This window comes from Stenella coeruleoalba (genome assembly GCF_951394435.1).
Source record: "Stenella coeruleoalba genome assembly, chromosome: 16".
Lineage (NCBI taxonomy): Eukaryota > Metazoa > Chordata > Mammalia > Artiodactyla > Delphinidae > Stenella > Stenella coeruleoalba.
The window spans coordinates 71,640,646-71,659,914 of record NC_137162.1 but is presented as its reverse complement, the minus strand read 5'-3'; the positions used below and the strand labels follow the sequence as shown (position 1 = coordinate 71,659,914).

Below are 19,269 nucleotides of genomic sequence, written 5' to 3'. Positions count from 1 at the left end.
GACATTAGCACTGACAAGAATGTGCTTCCTGCACAAACCAATTAAAGACACAAAGTACCAGCCCTAAGGTGTTAACAGCTAAAATTAGCAGCTCTAGATTTTGTTTCCAAACCAAGTTTAAACGGTTTGGTTTGCTCTGTAGGGTTATTCTTAAGAGAAAAATACAAGCCGGAAGGAAACGTGATAGGAGCTCCTTGACAAACTTCACTGCCTTGTGGACTGTCTGGCACATACTAGGTGCTTGATAATTACTTGTGCCATATAAGTGAACAAATAAATGTACCTCATGCTTCCAAATTTTGATTAGCGAAAGAAGGAAGATATCCATGGAAAAGAAGGAAGATATCCATGGAAAAGATATAAATGTAGTACACAGTAATACAGGAAAGGTTTCGAAAACCACAACCATGCCAAAGACTCGATACATATATACAAGGTACATATGGAAGAAAAAATGTATTGATGGACCTTGGCAATATCACATCATATAATAAATTAAAAATCCTATTAAAATGTTTCTATCTAAGGAATCCTTTCATTGCCACTACTGTTCATTCTGTAAATACAGACTTCTGGATAAATGATACCAATATCATTGCAGTTAGAACATTGTGTGAATGAAACATCTTATTTCTTGCTGTTCTTTTTAGTCTCTAGTAATAATAATCCAAAAGAAGAGCTAAAAATTCAGTCAAAGCTTCAAATAGCTCTAGATAATCAACAGATGTTGTTTATATAGTGAGGTACTAGCACCCTCATGAAGACATGGATGTGATTTGTTCTTAGAACATTCATTCATTCATTTATTTTTTAAAGCTACCAACCCCCCCAAAACCTCTTGAAATTAATATAAAGGAGTAAAAAAAATCTATCTGCATTATCTCTCTATCTATCTACATATCTCTATCTACATATCTATCTATATATCTATCATCTAAATATCTATCTACATATATATCATCTACATATCTACCTACCTGTCTACATATCTATCTACCTACCTATCTATGTACATATATATCTATCTACATATCTCTATCTATCTACATATCTATCATCTACATATCTATCTACATGTCATCTACATATCTATCTACATTATCTATCTATCTATCTATCTACCTACCTATCTTCTTGCTAAAAGACTGAATTAGTTGTTTAAGGATCTCATATAATATTTCTTTTTACTTGGTTGTAGTGCCTCTTTTGGGGCCTTGAAAGCTTAAAAAAAATTGGAGAACTCAGTGAGTTACTGATAATTAGCTGACAAGTTAACTCTAATCTATTAGCAGTTAATGGGGTTTATATTCGCTTCTAAAGGAGAGATCCTTGATGCTCTGTCCATCGCAGCCTGAAAAAGAATACTACCTGTCCTTCACAGACATAAACAGTACTAAGGAATTGCTGTCATCAGGACATTCATATTATTTCGTATTTCCATCCAAAAATGCGAATGGGTTTCCTCTTCTACAACAACCTCTGCTGCCCATTCTCCCTGCAAAGCGTGATGAGACCTGCGCTTCTTCGTCCTTGAGGGACTCACTCAGGCTACTTCCTCCCAGTGTGAGGATGGGCCCTGCTCGACGTCTACAAATGTTGGTTCCTTTGTTATTTCTTACCGAGCTCTAAGGATATTATTGTTTAAAAATACATTCTCAAGATAAAAATCACCAAGAGAACTGAAGGGTATGAAGTGAAAAGTAAGGCTCCCTCCGAATTTTCAGAATAAACCATTGGTAACAATACACTACGGACATTTTCCTGTATCAGTACATAGAGTCTTGTCTCCTTGCTAATAGTGCAGAAGAGCATTTTACTCTTTACAGCTCTAAGTAGAGCCGTATTTATCCAATGACTTCCCTATTTGTCCTTCCTAGTTTTTTAAAAATTGTCATTAGTAATCATATTGTTGAGCTTCTTATATAATAACTATTTTTTGCATTATCTTCTAATATATGTGACAGAAATTCTTTGAAGTGGAATTGCTACGTAAGAAGGTGTATAAATACTAATTTTGATAGTTACTGCTTCTGCAAAAGTGTTGCAACCAATTGTCAACTTCACCAATAAGGTAGTTAACTTCCAATTTTTTCTACCCCTTGAATTTCTTCCTCATCCCATGGGCAAAAGACTGGATCTCATTCTTTATCTGATTAATAAATTAATACTTCTTTGACTATGAGGGAGGGTGAGGTATTTTAAACATTTATAGTCATTTGTATTTCTTTTAGTGTGAACTGCCTCTTCATTTACTTAGTGGTTTCCCTGAAGGCATAATCTCAAAAAAACGGTGAGGTTATATGCAATCCCTGTATTGTCATCTTTCTTGTGCCATTCAGGAAATACTTCAGAATGAAAGTCAGAGGAGTGGTATTATGACAAGGATAACCCTACATCTGTTCTAATTCATTGTTTTGTTAAAAATAAAGAATACCCAAACGTTGGTCCTTTATTATTAGCAACAGATTTCTAGTGATACACTTTACAAGGGATTACAATCTTCCATCCAGATTAGTTTAAAAAATAAACTGTATTACCTAAAACAGTACCAGTGACTTAAATAACTTTTTATTTTTAAATAACTCCTCTATTCCTGACTGCAAACGTTTTTTTTTTAAATACCACTTTTATCTAGTATTTAAAAATGTGTACTAGTTTTGTTTAGAAGTGTGAGTTTAATTAGTTTACTTTAGAAATATATAAATCCAATCATTATAATTATGCTAGCTTAAATTTGGAAAAAACCAGATTTAAAACTTATGTTTTATCACAAAAATATTTCAAAACAGTGGCTGCTTTTGAGGGAAAATTGTTAAGAAGCAGATAAGTGTCCTCAAGCAAATATGTAAATAGTAACTAAACAGCTCAGTTATAGGGTAGAGCCAGGCATTTAAGAGCAGAGAGGGTATCTCTGCAATGGAAGATTCTTGAAAGACTAGAGTTTTCTAATATATTTCATAAAACCTTGTGAGCCCACACGTTAATATACAACTGCAATGACATACCAGTGAGACAAATTCTCAATTTATAGCTTCAGGTTGATAAAATGCCCTATAAACACGTGAACTTACCCATGGAAAGAACCAAAGTGTCTTACCTCCGTGGCCAGGCTCTGGCTTGCACCATTGTCAAGGAGAAACTTGACAACTTCCAGGTGGTTCTCCTGGGCCGCCATATACAATGGTGTGAAACCATTCTGCAAAATAAGAATTAAAATGTTTGTGGCTTTTTAAAGCAAATCTATCTTTCCACTGTACTGATGATATTATATATTCCAGGAAATCTCACACGTAATAATTTTAATAATACTTTAATATATTCATATTTATTAGAACACCTAAGCACCATGATTTAAGCAGAATGTATAATTCACGATTATACTTCCTAATTCATAGTTTGAGTGTGGTTCATTGCTACTTGTCTAAGTATAATTCATACCAATATATCCACTTTAGATAAATATGTACCTTCATTTAACCATCAACTACTTACTGAGTGTTTACCACGAGTAAAGGATTTTACTAGACGCCCTGAGAATAGGCATAAAAATACATTTGGTCATCGTCTCAATGAATCTTTTTTTATCCCAAGCAATAATTATGTATCTTAAATAAAATATGTAATACTTTTACATAAACTTAAACACCTGAAATAGCTCCTACTTTGGAAAGAATTTATATTAATTTTCTACAGCTTCAAACTTACCCCAGACGGGGTGACTTAGAAGAAAGGAAAGAACAGCAATTTGAAAAAGGTATATCTTCAACTTTAAAGTCAAATTCTATTAGTAGTCTACTCTTTATAAGTATCCTTCCTTGCATTTTTTGCAAAGACGTGCTCAGAATACATACACACACATTCATATGTTATATATTCTCTTGTGCATCTTTGTCTGAAATGTGTCCAACTGCCACGGAACTTGGAAGCAAATGAATACATCCATCTTAAGCTTCTTAGTACAAATATGTTGCATGTATGTTTGTTCTCTAAAACAATGTATTTCACATCTATGAAATACTGTAATATTTTAAAAAACTTATTGTAAGATATATACACCAAAACAGGTATTTTTCAAACTATAATAAATTCTCTTTGAATATGATTTTCAGAATTCAGTCCTATTTAACGGAATGATCTGGAAATTTTGTTGTTTACATTATGCAATCTCAAAGAATAAATGTAAATACATTCTAAATTAAATGTTACCAAACATTACTCAAAACTTTGTGATTCAAAAGGTTTAGGTTAATTACTATAAGTATTAATTACTATATGATGAACATAATTCAGCCTCTGGTAACCTCACTTTTTTGGCTTCTACCTCAGAATTAGGAAGTAAGTTAAAAATATTCTTGATAAAAGTATTATCACGTAACAAATCTACCATAGCATATATACTTCATTCGTCAGAGAGTTCCTCTATTCTACTTATTCTATTTTACACATAAATGTAATAAACTAGGTTATTTGGTTGCCAAGCTCAAGATTAGAGACACCAAATTAGAGGCAGTGGAATATGACACAGTAGTCAAGCTTCTTCCTTTTAAATTATTTACCTAGTAACATCACTAAGTTCACTGCTTCTTTGTTCTGTTATGAAAGATTTTATCAATTTTAAACACGAAATCTGGAAAAACTGCAACCCAATGTGTGTGTGTGTGTGTGTGTGTGTGTGTCTGCGTGGATTTCATCTCTGTCACTCTTCCCAGAGCTATGAAAGAACCTGAAAGCTGTTTAGGATACCCTTTATCATACTGCTATTTTCTCATTTTCTTATCTGACCAAAATGAAAGATTGTTTAATCCTTGGCTGATTTAAATATCTCTTAACCAAAAAAAGGGAAAAATATTAAAAATATTAAAAAGAAAAGAAAGGTGAAAACCAGCACGGATTTTTATCACTTTATGAACTGAGTATATATCTTTCCACATCACCCAAAATTTCCAGATGGAAGATTCAGATTTTAGGAGTAAAGTTCTTAAGGAAAAATTCCACAATGGATGTCATTCTCTCGGACATAAATATCAAGTAGATAATATATGTCAGTGAATCCTCGACTTCAGGGCAGAGGTCTGCTGTAGTTCAAGTTACCTAAGAAACGCTGGTTCACCTACAAATGCCTGGTTTCTAGCCCAGTGTACCTGCCCTGTTCTGGAGGAAACCTGCCAGAACCAAGCAAACATTTCATGACCCCTGAAGGAAGCCCCAAACTAGGCACTGAGGTTTAGGAGATGCTGTTCTTACAGACCTAGAGCTTCCAAAGAGTGGTTCTTAAGAAATACAACTTTTAGATCACTCCGTGCGCCCTTTCCACAATGGCAGAGAGTGAAATGTGTACAACTGGAATTTCTCAGAAATAATACGTAGACACGGGTCACAGCAAGATGGGGCTCTGTAGTGAATAGTTCCCACAACAGTTTTTCTTCTTGTTTTTTGAGTGCTTGCCATCGTACCGCTATTACCCGAAAGCTGGTCATTTTCTGAATGGTCACATTCTTTCATATTGTTTCATTTTTATATATTTTTATGGATATATAATTCACACACCCAAACACTCTTTCAAAGTGTAAAATTTAGTGTTTTTTTAAGTCTGTTCACAAAGTTGGGCAACCATCCCCACCATCTAACTCCAGAACATTCCATCACCTCATAAAGGAACCCTGGACCATTAGTATTCATTCCTCATTTGCCCCTCCTCATGTCCTCTGGCAACCACTCATCTGCCTTCCATCTCGATGGATTGGTCTGTAGTAAAAATTTCATGCAAATGGAATCATCCAGTATATGGCTTTGAACGGTCTCATTCTACTTCTGCTGACCATATTGACAAAATGGTTTTGGTGAGGCCTCCATAATGGAAATTTCAATTTTACACTGGGTGTTTGAGTGTGTGTGTGTGTGTGTTTATTTTGGTCCCTTCCTTTGGCAGTATTGTTTCTGTTTTCTTTAGAGGAACGACATCTTCAGGGATGTGTAGGTAGGACTTGTCTTGGTTGGACTTTGAAGTAAACTGGCCTGCCCTTCTTCAACCACAGGGTGGACGCACGTGCAGCACGGCTCTGCTTGCTCTTCCACGTCTATTCTATGTCCTTCTCAATTCTCTTTTCTACCAAATCTCCCCTCCCCACCCTCGAATGGCCTGTAGGGACTGTATCAAAGGGCAACCTTACCCTTTAGCTTCTGATGAGGTTCTCTCACTCCGACTACCTAGTTTCCAAAGCTTTCTGAAAGCTTCATTAGCCTTCTATTCTATGGGTTCCTCATATAATTCCAAATTGCTGAAGTTATTTGGATTAAAGCAATAGAAACTAACACGAATTAATACAAATTTTGTTTATTGGGAAAGGATCAACAAGGCGTGAGAACACATACACACTAGTTATGGTTCTAGGAAGATAATTATAAGCATCTTTTTGAAAGAGTGAATAAAAATATTACCATTACTCTCTAGTACAAAGAGGGTTAAGGCACAAGTAATCCAGTGTGGATGACCTAGAGCTGTAATGATTTTTCATGAAATAGTACCTGGATTGGGAAGATGGTAATATTTCAGAAAGAATGTGATTTTTCTCCTAAGAGAAAAAAGTACATCACTGGTTTTATATTAATTTCCTAACTTAGGAAATTTCCAAAACAAAGAGCTGACCAAAAAGGAACATATGGGTGGCCCAATTTACATTTGCTTTTCTGTAGCAACAATACACTGAATTCTCAAAAGGCTCAAGACTGAGTATGCTTTTTGATGTCTGATTTTATCCAATATCTTCAGTACCTTCTGCTCTGATTATGCTGTTATTGTAAGTATTGTAAGTATTGTGGAGTTATCATAAGTATGCAAAGTTGCAGACTTATAGTTTTATAGACCGTACTGAGGCATGCTACCTAATACCCACTAAAATAAAATAAAATAAAATAAAAATGAAAGGAAACAATATAAATAAGGGCTTAAATTTCATCCATGCAATTTTATCCATCCTAGTTTCCTCCAACCAAGCCTTTGTATATCATAAAGTGCTGTTATTAATTAAAATGTCAAGGGCATCGTGATATATTTGTACTGATTTACATATGGTACTAATGTTTGTGAAGGCTGTTTACATCACAGGTGTGCTATTAGTTTAAAGGTCAGAAAGGCTCTATCTGGACCACACCCATTGTCTGACTTCATCAGGACCTGACCGCCCCCCACCCATAGGAAACATTAAAAAACCCAGAAAGGGGCTTCCCTGGTGGTGCAGTGGTTGAGAGTTCGCCTGCCGATGCAGGGGACACGGGTTCGTGTCCGGGTCCGGAAGGATCCCACATGCCGCGGAGCGGCTAGGGCCGTGAGCCATGGCCGCTGAGCCTGCGCGTCGGGACCCTGTGCTCCGCAACGGGAGAGGCCACAACAGGGAGAGGCCCGCGTACCGCAAAAAAAAAAAAAAAAAAAAAAAAAAAAAACCCAGAAAGACAAAGGAAGCATTGGTTTAATTAAAGGGTCTTGTCTTTGTAAAACCACTGTGAAAACCTGTCAATTTAGAATACTTTGATAGTTAAAATATCATATGAAATAGACTTTGCTTCTTTATAAACATAGTTGGTACCTTATATTATGGAATAAAGACAGAGAAGGAGAAAAGCGTAAGGGATGTCATTTGACACGGCAGTTTGAGATTTTTCAAGAGCAAACACTGTTAATCATTGTTGTCCTTCGTATAAAGTATTAAGAACTCAGTAGAGTTAAGAAGTTAGGAATCGTAGTAGAGTTCTTTAAAATCACAATTTAGTTATCTAACCCAATTTCTTTCTTAGGGTAGGCCTAAATGATTCCTGGAATGTTAAGTAATATAAGAAAGAGGTAACTAACTTATTAAGACCTAAGATCAAGGCAATGACAAAAATTATTACGAGAATATCCACAAATTCCTTGTGTATAGAGCCTCAGTTCATCAGAACTTGATACTGTCCCATGCCATTTTTATTTTCAAGGAGAATTTTTATATTTAAGGAAGGTGAGGGGCTCTCTTTATGCTGTTTCTTGTTGGCTATTAAATATTGTCTATAGGGTAAAATTTCACTTAGATAAGGATACACTTTCTCGAATAATAATATTCCTGGGATGTTTTATGTTCTGCCACCAAATGGAATTTCACGGCATTTCATGGCATTATTGCTTGCTGTTCTTTAAAGTTCCTTTTGAAAAGTTGCTACCAGGAATTATCTTTGAAACTCCATTCTGCTGCATGGTGATCTCATTACTTATTCTGTCCACAGAACGATGCAGTTCAGAAAGCTTCTGGGGGCAGATGTCCAGAGGAAAGGGGGGCAGGTTTTCTGTCAAGTGGGTGGCTGGGTATTCCAAGCACAGCTGCAAGGAACAGAGAATTTCACAGCCCACGTTCTCCTTCCACACTTCATCATCAGGAGAGGATGTGTATACATTGAAATCAAATATGGTTAGGATTTTATTTCGACTACAGCTTCTCCCAGACATTTCAGAGAAGGTTTAAAACCATGCCTCCTCTGAACATTAGTCATGAATGTGCATAATGTTTAAAAGAAGGGAAGGTTAATTTTTCCCTCCCTTGGGGGGAAAATAGGAAAATGAAAATGGACTAAAGAGTTTTCCCACTATCTCAGAGCTTAACGCTAGCTATTTTCTAAGTAAAAAATTACAGGGGCATTTAAAAATAATTGGTTGAAAACCACAGTACTCCTCTTGTGGTCAGCTGGTCTGTATTTCTCTTCAAGTACCATACTTGTCAATATTCAACTTTATATCACTCCTTTCTGGAAAAGCCTTATTACTGTAAGTGAGCTATCAAAGGGAATCAGCACAGGTGGCATAGACCATGTAACAAATGTCCAACCATAGGGAACTAGAGGTTAGACCAATTATACAAGAAATCATGTGGTTGGAAGTACAGTGCCGTTTCTTTTCCACGACACTGTTATTCAATGGCATCAGAGCTTTCATCGCTACAGTGGGAGTAACAAGGGAGAGAATCACTACAATTCTGTGGACCCATAAAATGTAAGAGGCTCCTGTTATCCAAACATAATCAGTACTGGAAAAGATTGAGGAAATCAAGTGCATTTAAAGTGGAGATCAAAAGGCCGCAGTAAATAATGAAAAAAGTTAGATTGAGACTTCATCTTGAAAGAGAAAAACAGACTTTGTAAAAATGACTTCATATGATTTAACAAAAGGTAGGTTACAACTGCATTCATGTACAGGTTCTCAGAGTGAATGAAGACTAAACCAACTATGATGTTGGGGGAAAAAATGTATGATGTTCTTGCAACAAAATTATATGTCAGCTTGACATCCTTCACTTTTTATTTTCAGAGCATAAGCAAAAAGATAGTCCTTTTGCAAAAACTACTTGGGAACCAAAGCCCTCACCTAATTTTTTTTCTTCATTTAATCTTTTGATTTTCAAATCATTCGAGTTTGAAACACTGTCAGGAAATCATCCAAATTCTTCACACAGTCTGGGCAGCTACTGCCAGAAAGTCACGACACCACAGCAGTCCTCCAGCATCACTCTCCCTGACTTCATGAAATCCTACATCTTTTGCAAAACTTGCAGCTTTGTTCTACAGTCAATTGGTTCAAAATCTAATACCCTGGGGTAGATACTGACGAACCAGGATAGATGTCAGCCTTCAGCTGGAAGGAATGTTTGAGTAGGGACCAGTTTTAACAACGGTCAGGTCCTTAGAGATGATCACACTAAGTGAAGTAAGTCAGAAAGAGAGAGACAAACACCATATGATGTCACTTATATGCGGAATCTAAAATACGACACAAATGAACCTATCTACGAAACAGACTCAGTCTGTTTTTAGACTCAGTATTTTAGACTCAGTCTGTTCTGTTTCGTAGATAGGTTCATTTGTGTCGTATTTTAGATTCCGCATATAAGTGACATCATATGGTGTTTGTCTCTCTCTTTCTGACTTACTTCACTTAGTGTGACCAATACTCTTGATAAACCATAATGGAAAAGAATGTGAAAAAGAATGTGTGTGTGTGTGTGTGTGTGTATATATATATAACTGAATCACTTTGCTGCACAGCAGAAATTAAAACACTGTAAATCAACTATACTTCAAAAAAATTAAAAAAAAATGGTCAGGTCCTAAGTGGATATTTGTATGTTATGATGGTGTTTGCTCTTCTACACAAGCTCACATCTGTGGGGACATGAATAGTAATGAATAATTTGGATAATAAGGACCTATATTTTTAGAACAATAAAGTGAACTTAATTTTTTTATACTCAAAGTCTGCCAAATGATAATCTATTGGTATTTTCCTTAGAACTTCATGGAAGATTCTGAGAGCTTGTAGGAGGATCTTCTGAATGAATTATCAGTGTATATTCATTACGAACAATCTGGAAATTTTAAACTTTGGGGATTTTAAAGTTTCTTCTGCTTGTTTTTTTCTTTTTAATCTGTTTCAGGGAACAACGATGATGCCTGAGTTAGTAAACAGGAATTAACTAGTGTCTTCCCTTTTTTAACTAGATAAAGCACCGATATATTCTGAACTTCTAAGGGTATTTCCTCTTTTATAGGCCTCCTCATTTCCTTTGTCTGTGAGTAAATACTGAGACTGGATCTGAGCTAACATCATAAAACAGAATAAGTCTCTACATTACAGAGGTCCTCTAATCATGTGTGTCTGTGACTACTAGCCACACACACCAGTTTTACAGATGGATGCCTTTTAAAAACCTCTACGTCTCACACAAAGAGTACTGCAAATGAGGATATATATGAAATTGAATAATCCAGAATAATCTGGTTCTTCATGGGATATAGCTCTTAAGTATTATATTCTTAGAAGATACATGAACCAAGCAAGCACCTGACCCAGAACATTGTTTGTGAATCATTATAACAACATTTCTTGGCAGTAGAGCCGTAGGCTTACCTGGGATTGGGCATTGACATTGGCTCCATTTGTAACCAAGACCTTTACCACCTCTGCTTGCCCTGCCAAAGATGCTATATGCAACGCTGTGTTTCCTTTCTGTAAAACAAAAGGCAAGATACATGCGCTCACCCATCTTTCTCTCTACTTTCAACATTTTACAAAATATCAAATCCCTCTATAAGTTCCCCAAAGAGAACAAGGTTGACAGGTATCTCATGAGAAGCGTGCCCCAATTCTTAGCGAGGGCTGAATTCTCACTGAATTGGGCAATTGATATAAAAAGCACAAAATGTGTCATACTGACCTTTGTAGCTGCATCCACGTTGGCTTCTCTCTGTAGCAGCTCAGAAACAACTTCTACATGGCCTTCTTTGGAAGCAAGATGGAGAGCATTCAACCCATTCTGAAGAGAAGGGAAAGTTTTAGTCAGCAGGTTGAAAACGGAAGAGTAAACAGTCAACCAAGAACTCTGAAGAGTTCCCACCAACAACCACTTGTATGTGCTTAGTGTAGGAACTTGAATTAGGAATAAAAGTACTCATGGCAATTAGATAGGTTGTTCTGATGTCATTACGTACTAAATTTTAGGAATTAGTTACTAAAGGATACATATCTACATTTCTGAATGCTTCTCTAACAAAGCAGAGAATAACTTGATAATTCAAGCTGGAGACATTTAATAGAAAACACTGACAAAAAAGAGAAAGTCTTGGTAATATCTAACGAAAGATTTAAGGAGTTTGAAGTCTGGATTTTTAAAATTTTATCTAAAAACTTAAATAACCATTGTAAAGCAATTATACTCCAATAAAGATGTTAAAAAATAAAAAATAAATAAAATAAATAAATAAAATAAAAACTTAAATAACAACAACAATCACCACAACTAACCTGATTGCAAATGTTGATGTCGACTCCATTTTTTATGTAGTCAAGGGCCTTTTCTAAGTGTCCGGCTCGAGCTGCTCTTAAGTAACTTGCATTGGCATCCGACTGAATAAAAAAGAAAAAACATGTTGATGAAAAAAGGAAACTAATATGCATGTTGCTAACTACCCAGAATTATTGTCCAAACTAAAAAGAAAGTAAAACTGAGATTTTTTTCAATTGAACTATTTTATTTCTAACGTGAAAACACTAATAAAAGGTCTTCATAAAGTCACCAGGAAAAGTACAAATTCTTCCAAAGTTAGTTTCAAGTGTACAAAGTTACCCCTTCTCTGATGTCATAACTGATTCTGAACCGAAAGAGAAAATTTCCATGATGTGTAGGTACGTTAAATCCACATACAATTTCATGAAAGTTAAGAAAAATCCTGTAACTTTCTGGTAGTTACATTATTATAAACCTCACTGTTCTCTTTAATCAGAAATTTAATTATACAGATGTTGAACTATAAGGCTACACCTGAAACTCATATAATTTAAAAAAAAAGAAATTTAACATCTATTCCATTCTTTTGTACCTCTCCAACTTTTCAATTAATAGCTTCACGAATACATTTAATGTCACACTAGTTTAACAGGAATTTGTGGGTAATGATGTTCTCTTGAATTTTCCTGCAGGACATAGCCATGTGTTGGAACACAGACTATCTGAAAAGCATTCATTTATAAATGTCTACACAGTTTGTGAAGCATACTTTCCATATATTTTCAAGCCAGCTAAATCTACAGCGTGCAGAAAACTTTATCAGAAGCAGTAGCAGGTTCAAACAAAGAAATATATACACAGTTTTAAAACAACAAAAGCCAAGTCTGTAATTCATTCACTGAAAGCATACAACTCTGAACTACTGCTAAACTCTATTACCTACAATTACGCAGCTGAAATCATCTACTATTGAAATTTTTAATAGAAAGAAGGTGATGAGAAGAAAGTCTGCAAAGTTGAGTCTGTACAATTTGTAAAGGAAACTTGCTCCATGTAAAACAACACAGAAGCAGATTTTCTTGAAAGGGCCGCCCAAAACATCACTGGTTATAAATGCAATCATGCAGGGTATGGCTTAAAAGAGGAAAGTGTCTTCTTTCAGCCATTTGCCAACTACGTCCTTCAAACTCTCATTCACTTACCACCTCATCTGTAAAGGCTTCCCAGACTACCAGGCACAGCTTAATTGCTCACTGTTCCCAAGGCACTGATTTCATTGAGCCCTCTCGGTATTTATCACCCAGTATCATAGTTTTTGATACCTGTCCTTCTTCCTCCCTAAACTGAAAGCCCTTTAAGAACAAGCAGAGGCAGATTTAAGGGGTAGGCAACTTAAAAAAGTTAGTCACCAAGATGCCAATCTTTCAGGAATACTAATTGAACCCTGGAAATGTACCTGAGATGAAGGAAAGGATCCATCCCTCAGAAGGATCTTTGGTTCTGGTGTGGGTCAATTCAGCTGAGTTGACTTGATCAAGACCTCAAAGAAAAAGGGCACTGTCTTCAGGGTCTCCTCCCTCCCCATGTACAGCAGTGTGCCTCTCTCTGAAGGAGTACTGCTTCTTCTAAATTAGGGCTTCTTAATCTCAGCACTATTGGCATTTTGATCCAGATAATTCTCTGATATGGGGACAGTCCTGGTCAGTGTCTATGTTCACCAGTATTTCCAGCATCTACCAACCAGGTAGAATCTCCTATTTGTGACAACCAAAAATGTCTTCATGTCTCCAAGTTTCCCGAGGTGAAGGGTGAAACCGCCCCTGTTGAGAACCATTGCTCTAAATAAATGGTAAACCAACTTGCTGAAAGATTGTGGGTTTAAAAGTCTTAAATCTTTGGCTTGCCTGCATTGCCATATGCCTTGACCTAGCACAAGGCAGTGACTCTATGTATAACATCCATCTTTCTCTTTCCTCTACAGCTGGAAGCATCCCTGGCACACAGCAGGTGCCTATAAATGTTCTGTGAATGAATGAATCAACAAATAAGTAAATTATGTGGAAATAACTGATTATTTCCTAGAATAATACAGGAGGCTTTATTAACAACAACAACAGCAGTTACTTAAGTTACTATGATACAAAGCTGAACAGCAGAGAGCATAAACTGAGCCATGAGTTGGGTATCTGGGAACACACGTAGGTGCTGCTGAAGCAAAATGGGGATTTGAGTCAAGCACGCAGATCATTGAATCAGGGCAGAGAGTTCAGTAAGAGGAAGACGACAGATTTGGTTCAAATCAGACAAAGAACAAACCAAAGTTTCCAGAAATGTAAAGAAAAATAAAATTCAGTCTTTAAACAGCTTTGGTACTTGGAGAAGGTTAGTTTTTGTTTGGTTTGTAAGTTCAGTTAGAAATAAATTAGCTGTGCAAAGCTGGGTCATTGTACCATAAAATACCATCTTCTTTGTGCCCGCTCAGTGACTTACCAGGGAATTTGCCCAGAAGGGCTCTGATGCTGTTCTGAAAACAAATGACATGAGTCTGCCTGGATATTTCAACAGCCAAAGATAATAACTGTGAGTTAAGTAAGCACCCCAAACCCTGACTTTGAGTACACAAAAACAGCAGCTAAAAAAGTTCAAAAAGAGGTGTCAGAATTCAACGAAAGCCCCTGAATTGATTCCAGGTCTGAAAATGTTTGGCATTGCTATATACTGTCATTTTTCTCCCACATTTTCTCATAATTTTCCTACCAGAAATTCTAAAGCAAAACAAAATACAGACAATATAAACCAAATCTTCTAATTCAGTGACTTCCTACCTATCTGGAGCTCAGATTCTTTAGAGTCTAACAAAAGTTAACGAATAAATTCCTTTCCTTTGGGCTTCCCTGGTGGCGCAGTGGTTGAGAGTCCGCCTGCCGATCAGGGAACATGGGTTCGTGCCCCGGTCCGGGAAGGTCCCACATGCCGTGGAGCGGCTGGGCCCGTGAGCCATGGCCGCTGAGCCTGCGCGTCCGGAGCCTGTGCTCCGCAACCGGAGAGGCCACAACAGTGAGAGGCCCGCGTACAGCAAAAAAAAAAAAAAAAAAAAAAAAAAAAAAAAAAAAAAAAATCCTTTCCTTCAACAATTGCACATATATGCATACACATACCAAATCTGCATACACACAGCAAATTTGCATACATACTCCAAATCTGCATACACACTCCAAATCTGCATACACACATCAAATCTGCATACAAACATCAAACCTGCATACACACATCAAACATGCATATGCAAACACAACTTCCACGCTATTTCATACGGCCCAGCACTGCTAAGCCTGCTCACAGATTTAGGTTTAAGAACACCTGCTCTAATGATAAATTATTCTCTGGTGGATACCCTCCCTATATCTATTTCAGCCAATAACCCTGGTATCAAATAATTCGCTGAGGTAGCTACTTTATCACCTGAGAACTTTAGGAAGAAGAAAAAGGACAAAGATTTATTTTCTTCATTTCTCCCGGCCCTCTGTTACGTGCAGACATGTCCAATACACCAATAAATAATAATCAGCCACTGCTTGTACTTCAAAGAAGAAGTCTAGGGAGAGAAAGAGGAAAATACAAAGAAAAAGCAGGAAGAGGGAAATGAAGACTGCCTTGAAGAAACATGACAACTTAGGAAATGCAATTATTACAGCCCACAGACAAAGAACCAAGATCTTCCTTCCGCAAATATTTGTTGAACATCAATTTTGAACTAGTCATGCCAACATCTGGCTGTATGGTGGGGAACAAAACAGATGTGGTACCAATGAACACTCGCTGGCCTTCATCTCACCCTTACACTTTCCCAAACTGTGCTGCTTTACTGGCAGGATAAATAATGGAGTCTTCATTTTTTTCTTTTTTCAGATTTGCCTGTAGTACCTATATACTGTTGTTTATTTCCTTAATGTTAAGAATATATACAGTACTTTGTATTAGGCTTAATATCAGTGTGTTGCATCTCTTAGCTATCATTCCATCAAGTAACTAGGGGTTAACACAGGCTACAGCCTGTTTTTAATCTGGAACATTCTATCCAAACAATGTCTCTTTTAAGCCAATTGTAGACAAATTACTATGGAAGGAAATTAGGTCCCATGAGAGGCTGAGCGCTGTCACATGGAAAGTCATACTGAGGAGACCATTGCCTACGGAGTTAGTTGGTACAAAATGAATATGAGTAAGTTGGTCATCATTTCATTTCCCCCCCGAGATGATGAAAATCTGAAGGAAGAACTTGGAAAACGAAAGTGTCTTTCGCCACTTTGATGTCTTGTCTACTTAGTAATTTTACTAGACAGGAAAGAAATACGAACCTTGTGTGTTTTTCAAGGATAGAATCAAACATCATTATAAATTAACCTACTAACTCAGAATTTTCACCTGTACTGAATATTGGTATTATTCAGCAAAAAGCAGTGATTGGAAAAAAAAAAGCATTTCTTGAGTGCCAACCTCAGGAATAACTAATACTTCATACCTCTGACTATGTGCTACATACTAGTACAAGCAGTTAGATTAACTTAATTATATTATTGGCACTTGATTATATCATTAGTCACTTAATATAATATGTAATAATTGTATAAGTACTTATATTAACTTAGTCCTTATAATATTTCCATGAAGTAGTATAGTGGGGTCGAATCATGCTGCCCCCCCCAAATTCATGTCTACTTAGAACTACAGAACATGACCTTATTTGGAAATAGGACCTTTAAAGACATAATTATTTAAGGTGAGGTCATACTGGATTAGAATGGGCCCTAAATCCAATGACTGATGTCCTAATAACAAGAGAAGATATACAAATATAGAATCATTATGTTGTACACCTGAAAATAATATAGTGCTACATAGCAATTATATCTCAATTACAAAAAAAGAGGAGGAGACACAGACACATAAGAGAAACCATGTTAAGGGCTTCCCTGGTGGCGCAGTGGTTGAGAGTCTGCCTGCCGATGCAGGGGACACGGGTTCGTGCCCCGGTCTGGGAAGATCCCACATGCCGCAGAGCAGCTGGGCCCGTGAGCCATGGCCGCTGAGCCTGCACGTCCGGAGCCTGTGCTCCGCAATGTGAGAGGCCACAGCAGTGGGAGGCCTGCGTACCAGAAAAAAAAAAAAAAAGAGGAGGAGACACAGACACATAAGAGAAACCATGTTAAAATGGAGGAAGAGACTGGAGTATTGTTGCCTCGAGACAAGGTCTGCCAGGAACCACCAGGAGCTGGAAAAGACAAGGAAGAATCATCCCCTAGAGCCTTTGGAGGGAGTGTGGCACTGAGGACACCTTGATTCTGGACCTCTGGCCTCCAGAACTGTGAAAGATTGATTATCTATTTATTTATTTAAAGATGTTTTTGATGTGGACCATTTTTAAAGTTTTTATTAAAGTTACAATATTGCAACAATATTGCTTCTGTTTAATGTTTTGGTGTTTTGGCTGCAAGGCACGTGGGATCTTAGCTCCCCGACCAGGGATAGAACCTGAACCCACTGCATTGGAAGGCTAAGTCTTAACCACTGGACCACCAGGGAAGCCCCCTATTTATTTATGTGCTGTGGCCGGTGCAGCTCGCGGGATCTTAGTTCCCTAACCGGGGACTGAACCTGGGCCACAGCAGTGGAAGCATCGAGTCCTAACCACTGGACTGCCAGGGAATTCTGAGAATACATTCCATTGTTTTAAGCCACTTAGTTTGTGATGGCTTGTTATGGAAGCCCTAAGAAACGAATGCAAGTAAGCACTACTGGCTCCATTTTATAGATGAGGAAACCGGGCTATAGAATGAATGCCTTTTGCAGAGACACACAGCTTGTGAGTGGCAGGGAATACATTCAGAGAGTCTGACTCCAGAGTCTAGGCTGTTAATCACTACTTTAAGAAAGGGCTTAATAAATATTTGGTCAATAGTCTATGCCCAGTAACTCTTGGTTAATTAGTTCATTCATCTTCCATCAATCAATCCGTCCGTCTGTTCATTCATCCATCGAATTAACTATCTAGGCAATACTTCAGGTACATCCTCGCTGGAGCACAATCCCTTCACTGAGTTCAAGATCAGGCTAAGAGTAGCTCGCCAGAAGAAATGCAGACTGGCGACACAGTGATACATAACAGAGCTTTGCTCCACTGCCTCTAAACAGCAGGGAGCAGTCTCTGAGGCCTATTAATACCTGATCAACCAATTCTCCAATCCTTTTCCTACATCTCATCTTCCCAACTATCTGGGAACCATGTGAAGCGAAGATGACCCTTCCTGTAAGCTTCAGGTTCTTTTTTTCTACTGGTGTCCTGTTCCCTGCCTACCAACATACTCAGGTGTTTCTTAAACCTAAAGCAAACAAACAAACAAACAAACTACACACATACAATCCAAAAGCCCCTTTCCTTCCAGTCTTCTACCTAGCACCCATGCAAGGCATGTCTGTTTCTCAGTGTGCTAGACTGGTTAATTGGTCTGTATCCCAACAACTCCACTTACTAGCAGTGCTACCTGTGGCAAGTATCTTAACATATGTGTGCTTCAGTTTTCTCAGCTGTCAAATGGTGATAAACTAATCTACTATTAGAATGAAATTAGTTCATGTAGGGTAATTAACAGGGTGAGTGCATAGCAAGCACTCAATAAATGATTATTATTTTAAAATCATTCTGTGAATATCAAACATTTTGAAGGATTGGTTTAGGTTAGTCCCACTGCTTCTATATCTTAATACTATTGATAACTCATCTTTGAGTCCCTAGCAATACGGCGTCTCGCACTAATCAATAAAGTCTCTGTATGCAATCACCAATGACCTTGCAATCCTCAAATCCCATTACTTAATTATACTTCTCTCCTCTGAATGTTGAATCACTGGACAGTACTGATCACCTTCTCTTTCTTCAACATCTTCCCTTTAGCTTCTCTCAACTCTTTGTTCACACCTTTGTGTTCCTCACTGCCTCAACCCATCACTGAAAAATGCGCCTTTTCCATTTTCAGATCTCACATTTCTTTCCTTCCTGTTCTCTTTCCCAAAGTGATTTCATCACTATCACGACTTCCACAATTCTTTTTACGCCTAACACTCTATATCTACATTGTGCCCATCTGTATCTATCCTAAAACATTTCCCTTTCCATGTCTCACAATTTCCTCAACTCAACAGCAACAACAAACATTTACTGAGAACACATTTCTGTCACTGCAACTAAGTACTCATGGCAGAGATGTGAGTAATAAACTCCCTTGATCTCCTTATTTCGATTTAAAGGTCCCAAGATTATCCTAACCCCTCAGGCATGCAACTTTGGTGTCAATCGTTTTTATTTTAATTGAGGTATAACTGACATATAACATTATATTAGTTTCAGGTGTACAATGACTTATTTGTATATATTGAGAATGATCACCATAATAAGTTTAGTTAACATCCA

The 19,269-nt window shown here is 37.2% G+C and overlaps 1 protein-coding gene across 1 annotated transcript in view; it reads right to left on the bottom strand.

Moving 5' to 3' along the window:
• LOC307175491 (ankyrin-3-like) overlaps positions 1-19,269 on the bottom strand; it is a 331,772-nt gene that overhangs the window by 211,216 nt on the left and 101,287 nt on the right. The window contains exons 2-5 of the mRNA XM_079900598.1: positions 11,819-11,920; positions 11,232-11,330; positions 10,925-11,023; positions 3,098-3,196 (exon numbers count right to left, since the gene is read on the bottom strand). Coding sequence (XP_079756724.1) covers positions 3,098-3,196; positions 10,925-11,023; positions 11,232-11,330; positions 11,819-11,920 — 399 coding nt within the window. The remainder of the gene's footprint in view (positions 1-3,097; positions 3,197-10,924; positions 11,024-11,231; positions 11,331-11,818; positions 11,921-19,269) is intronic.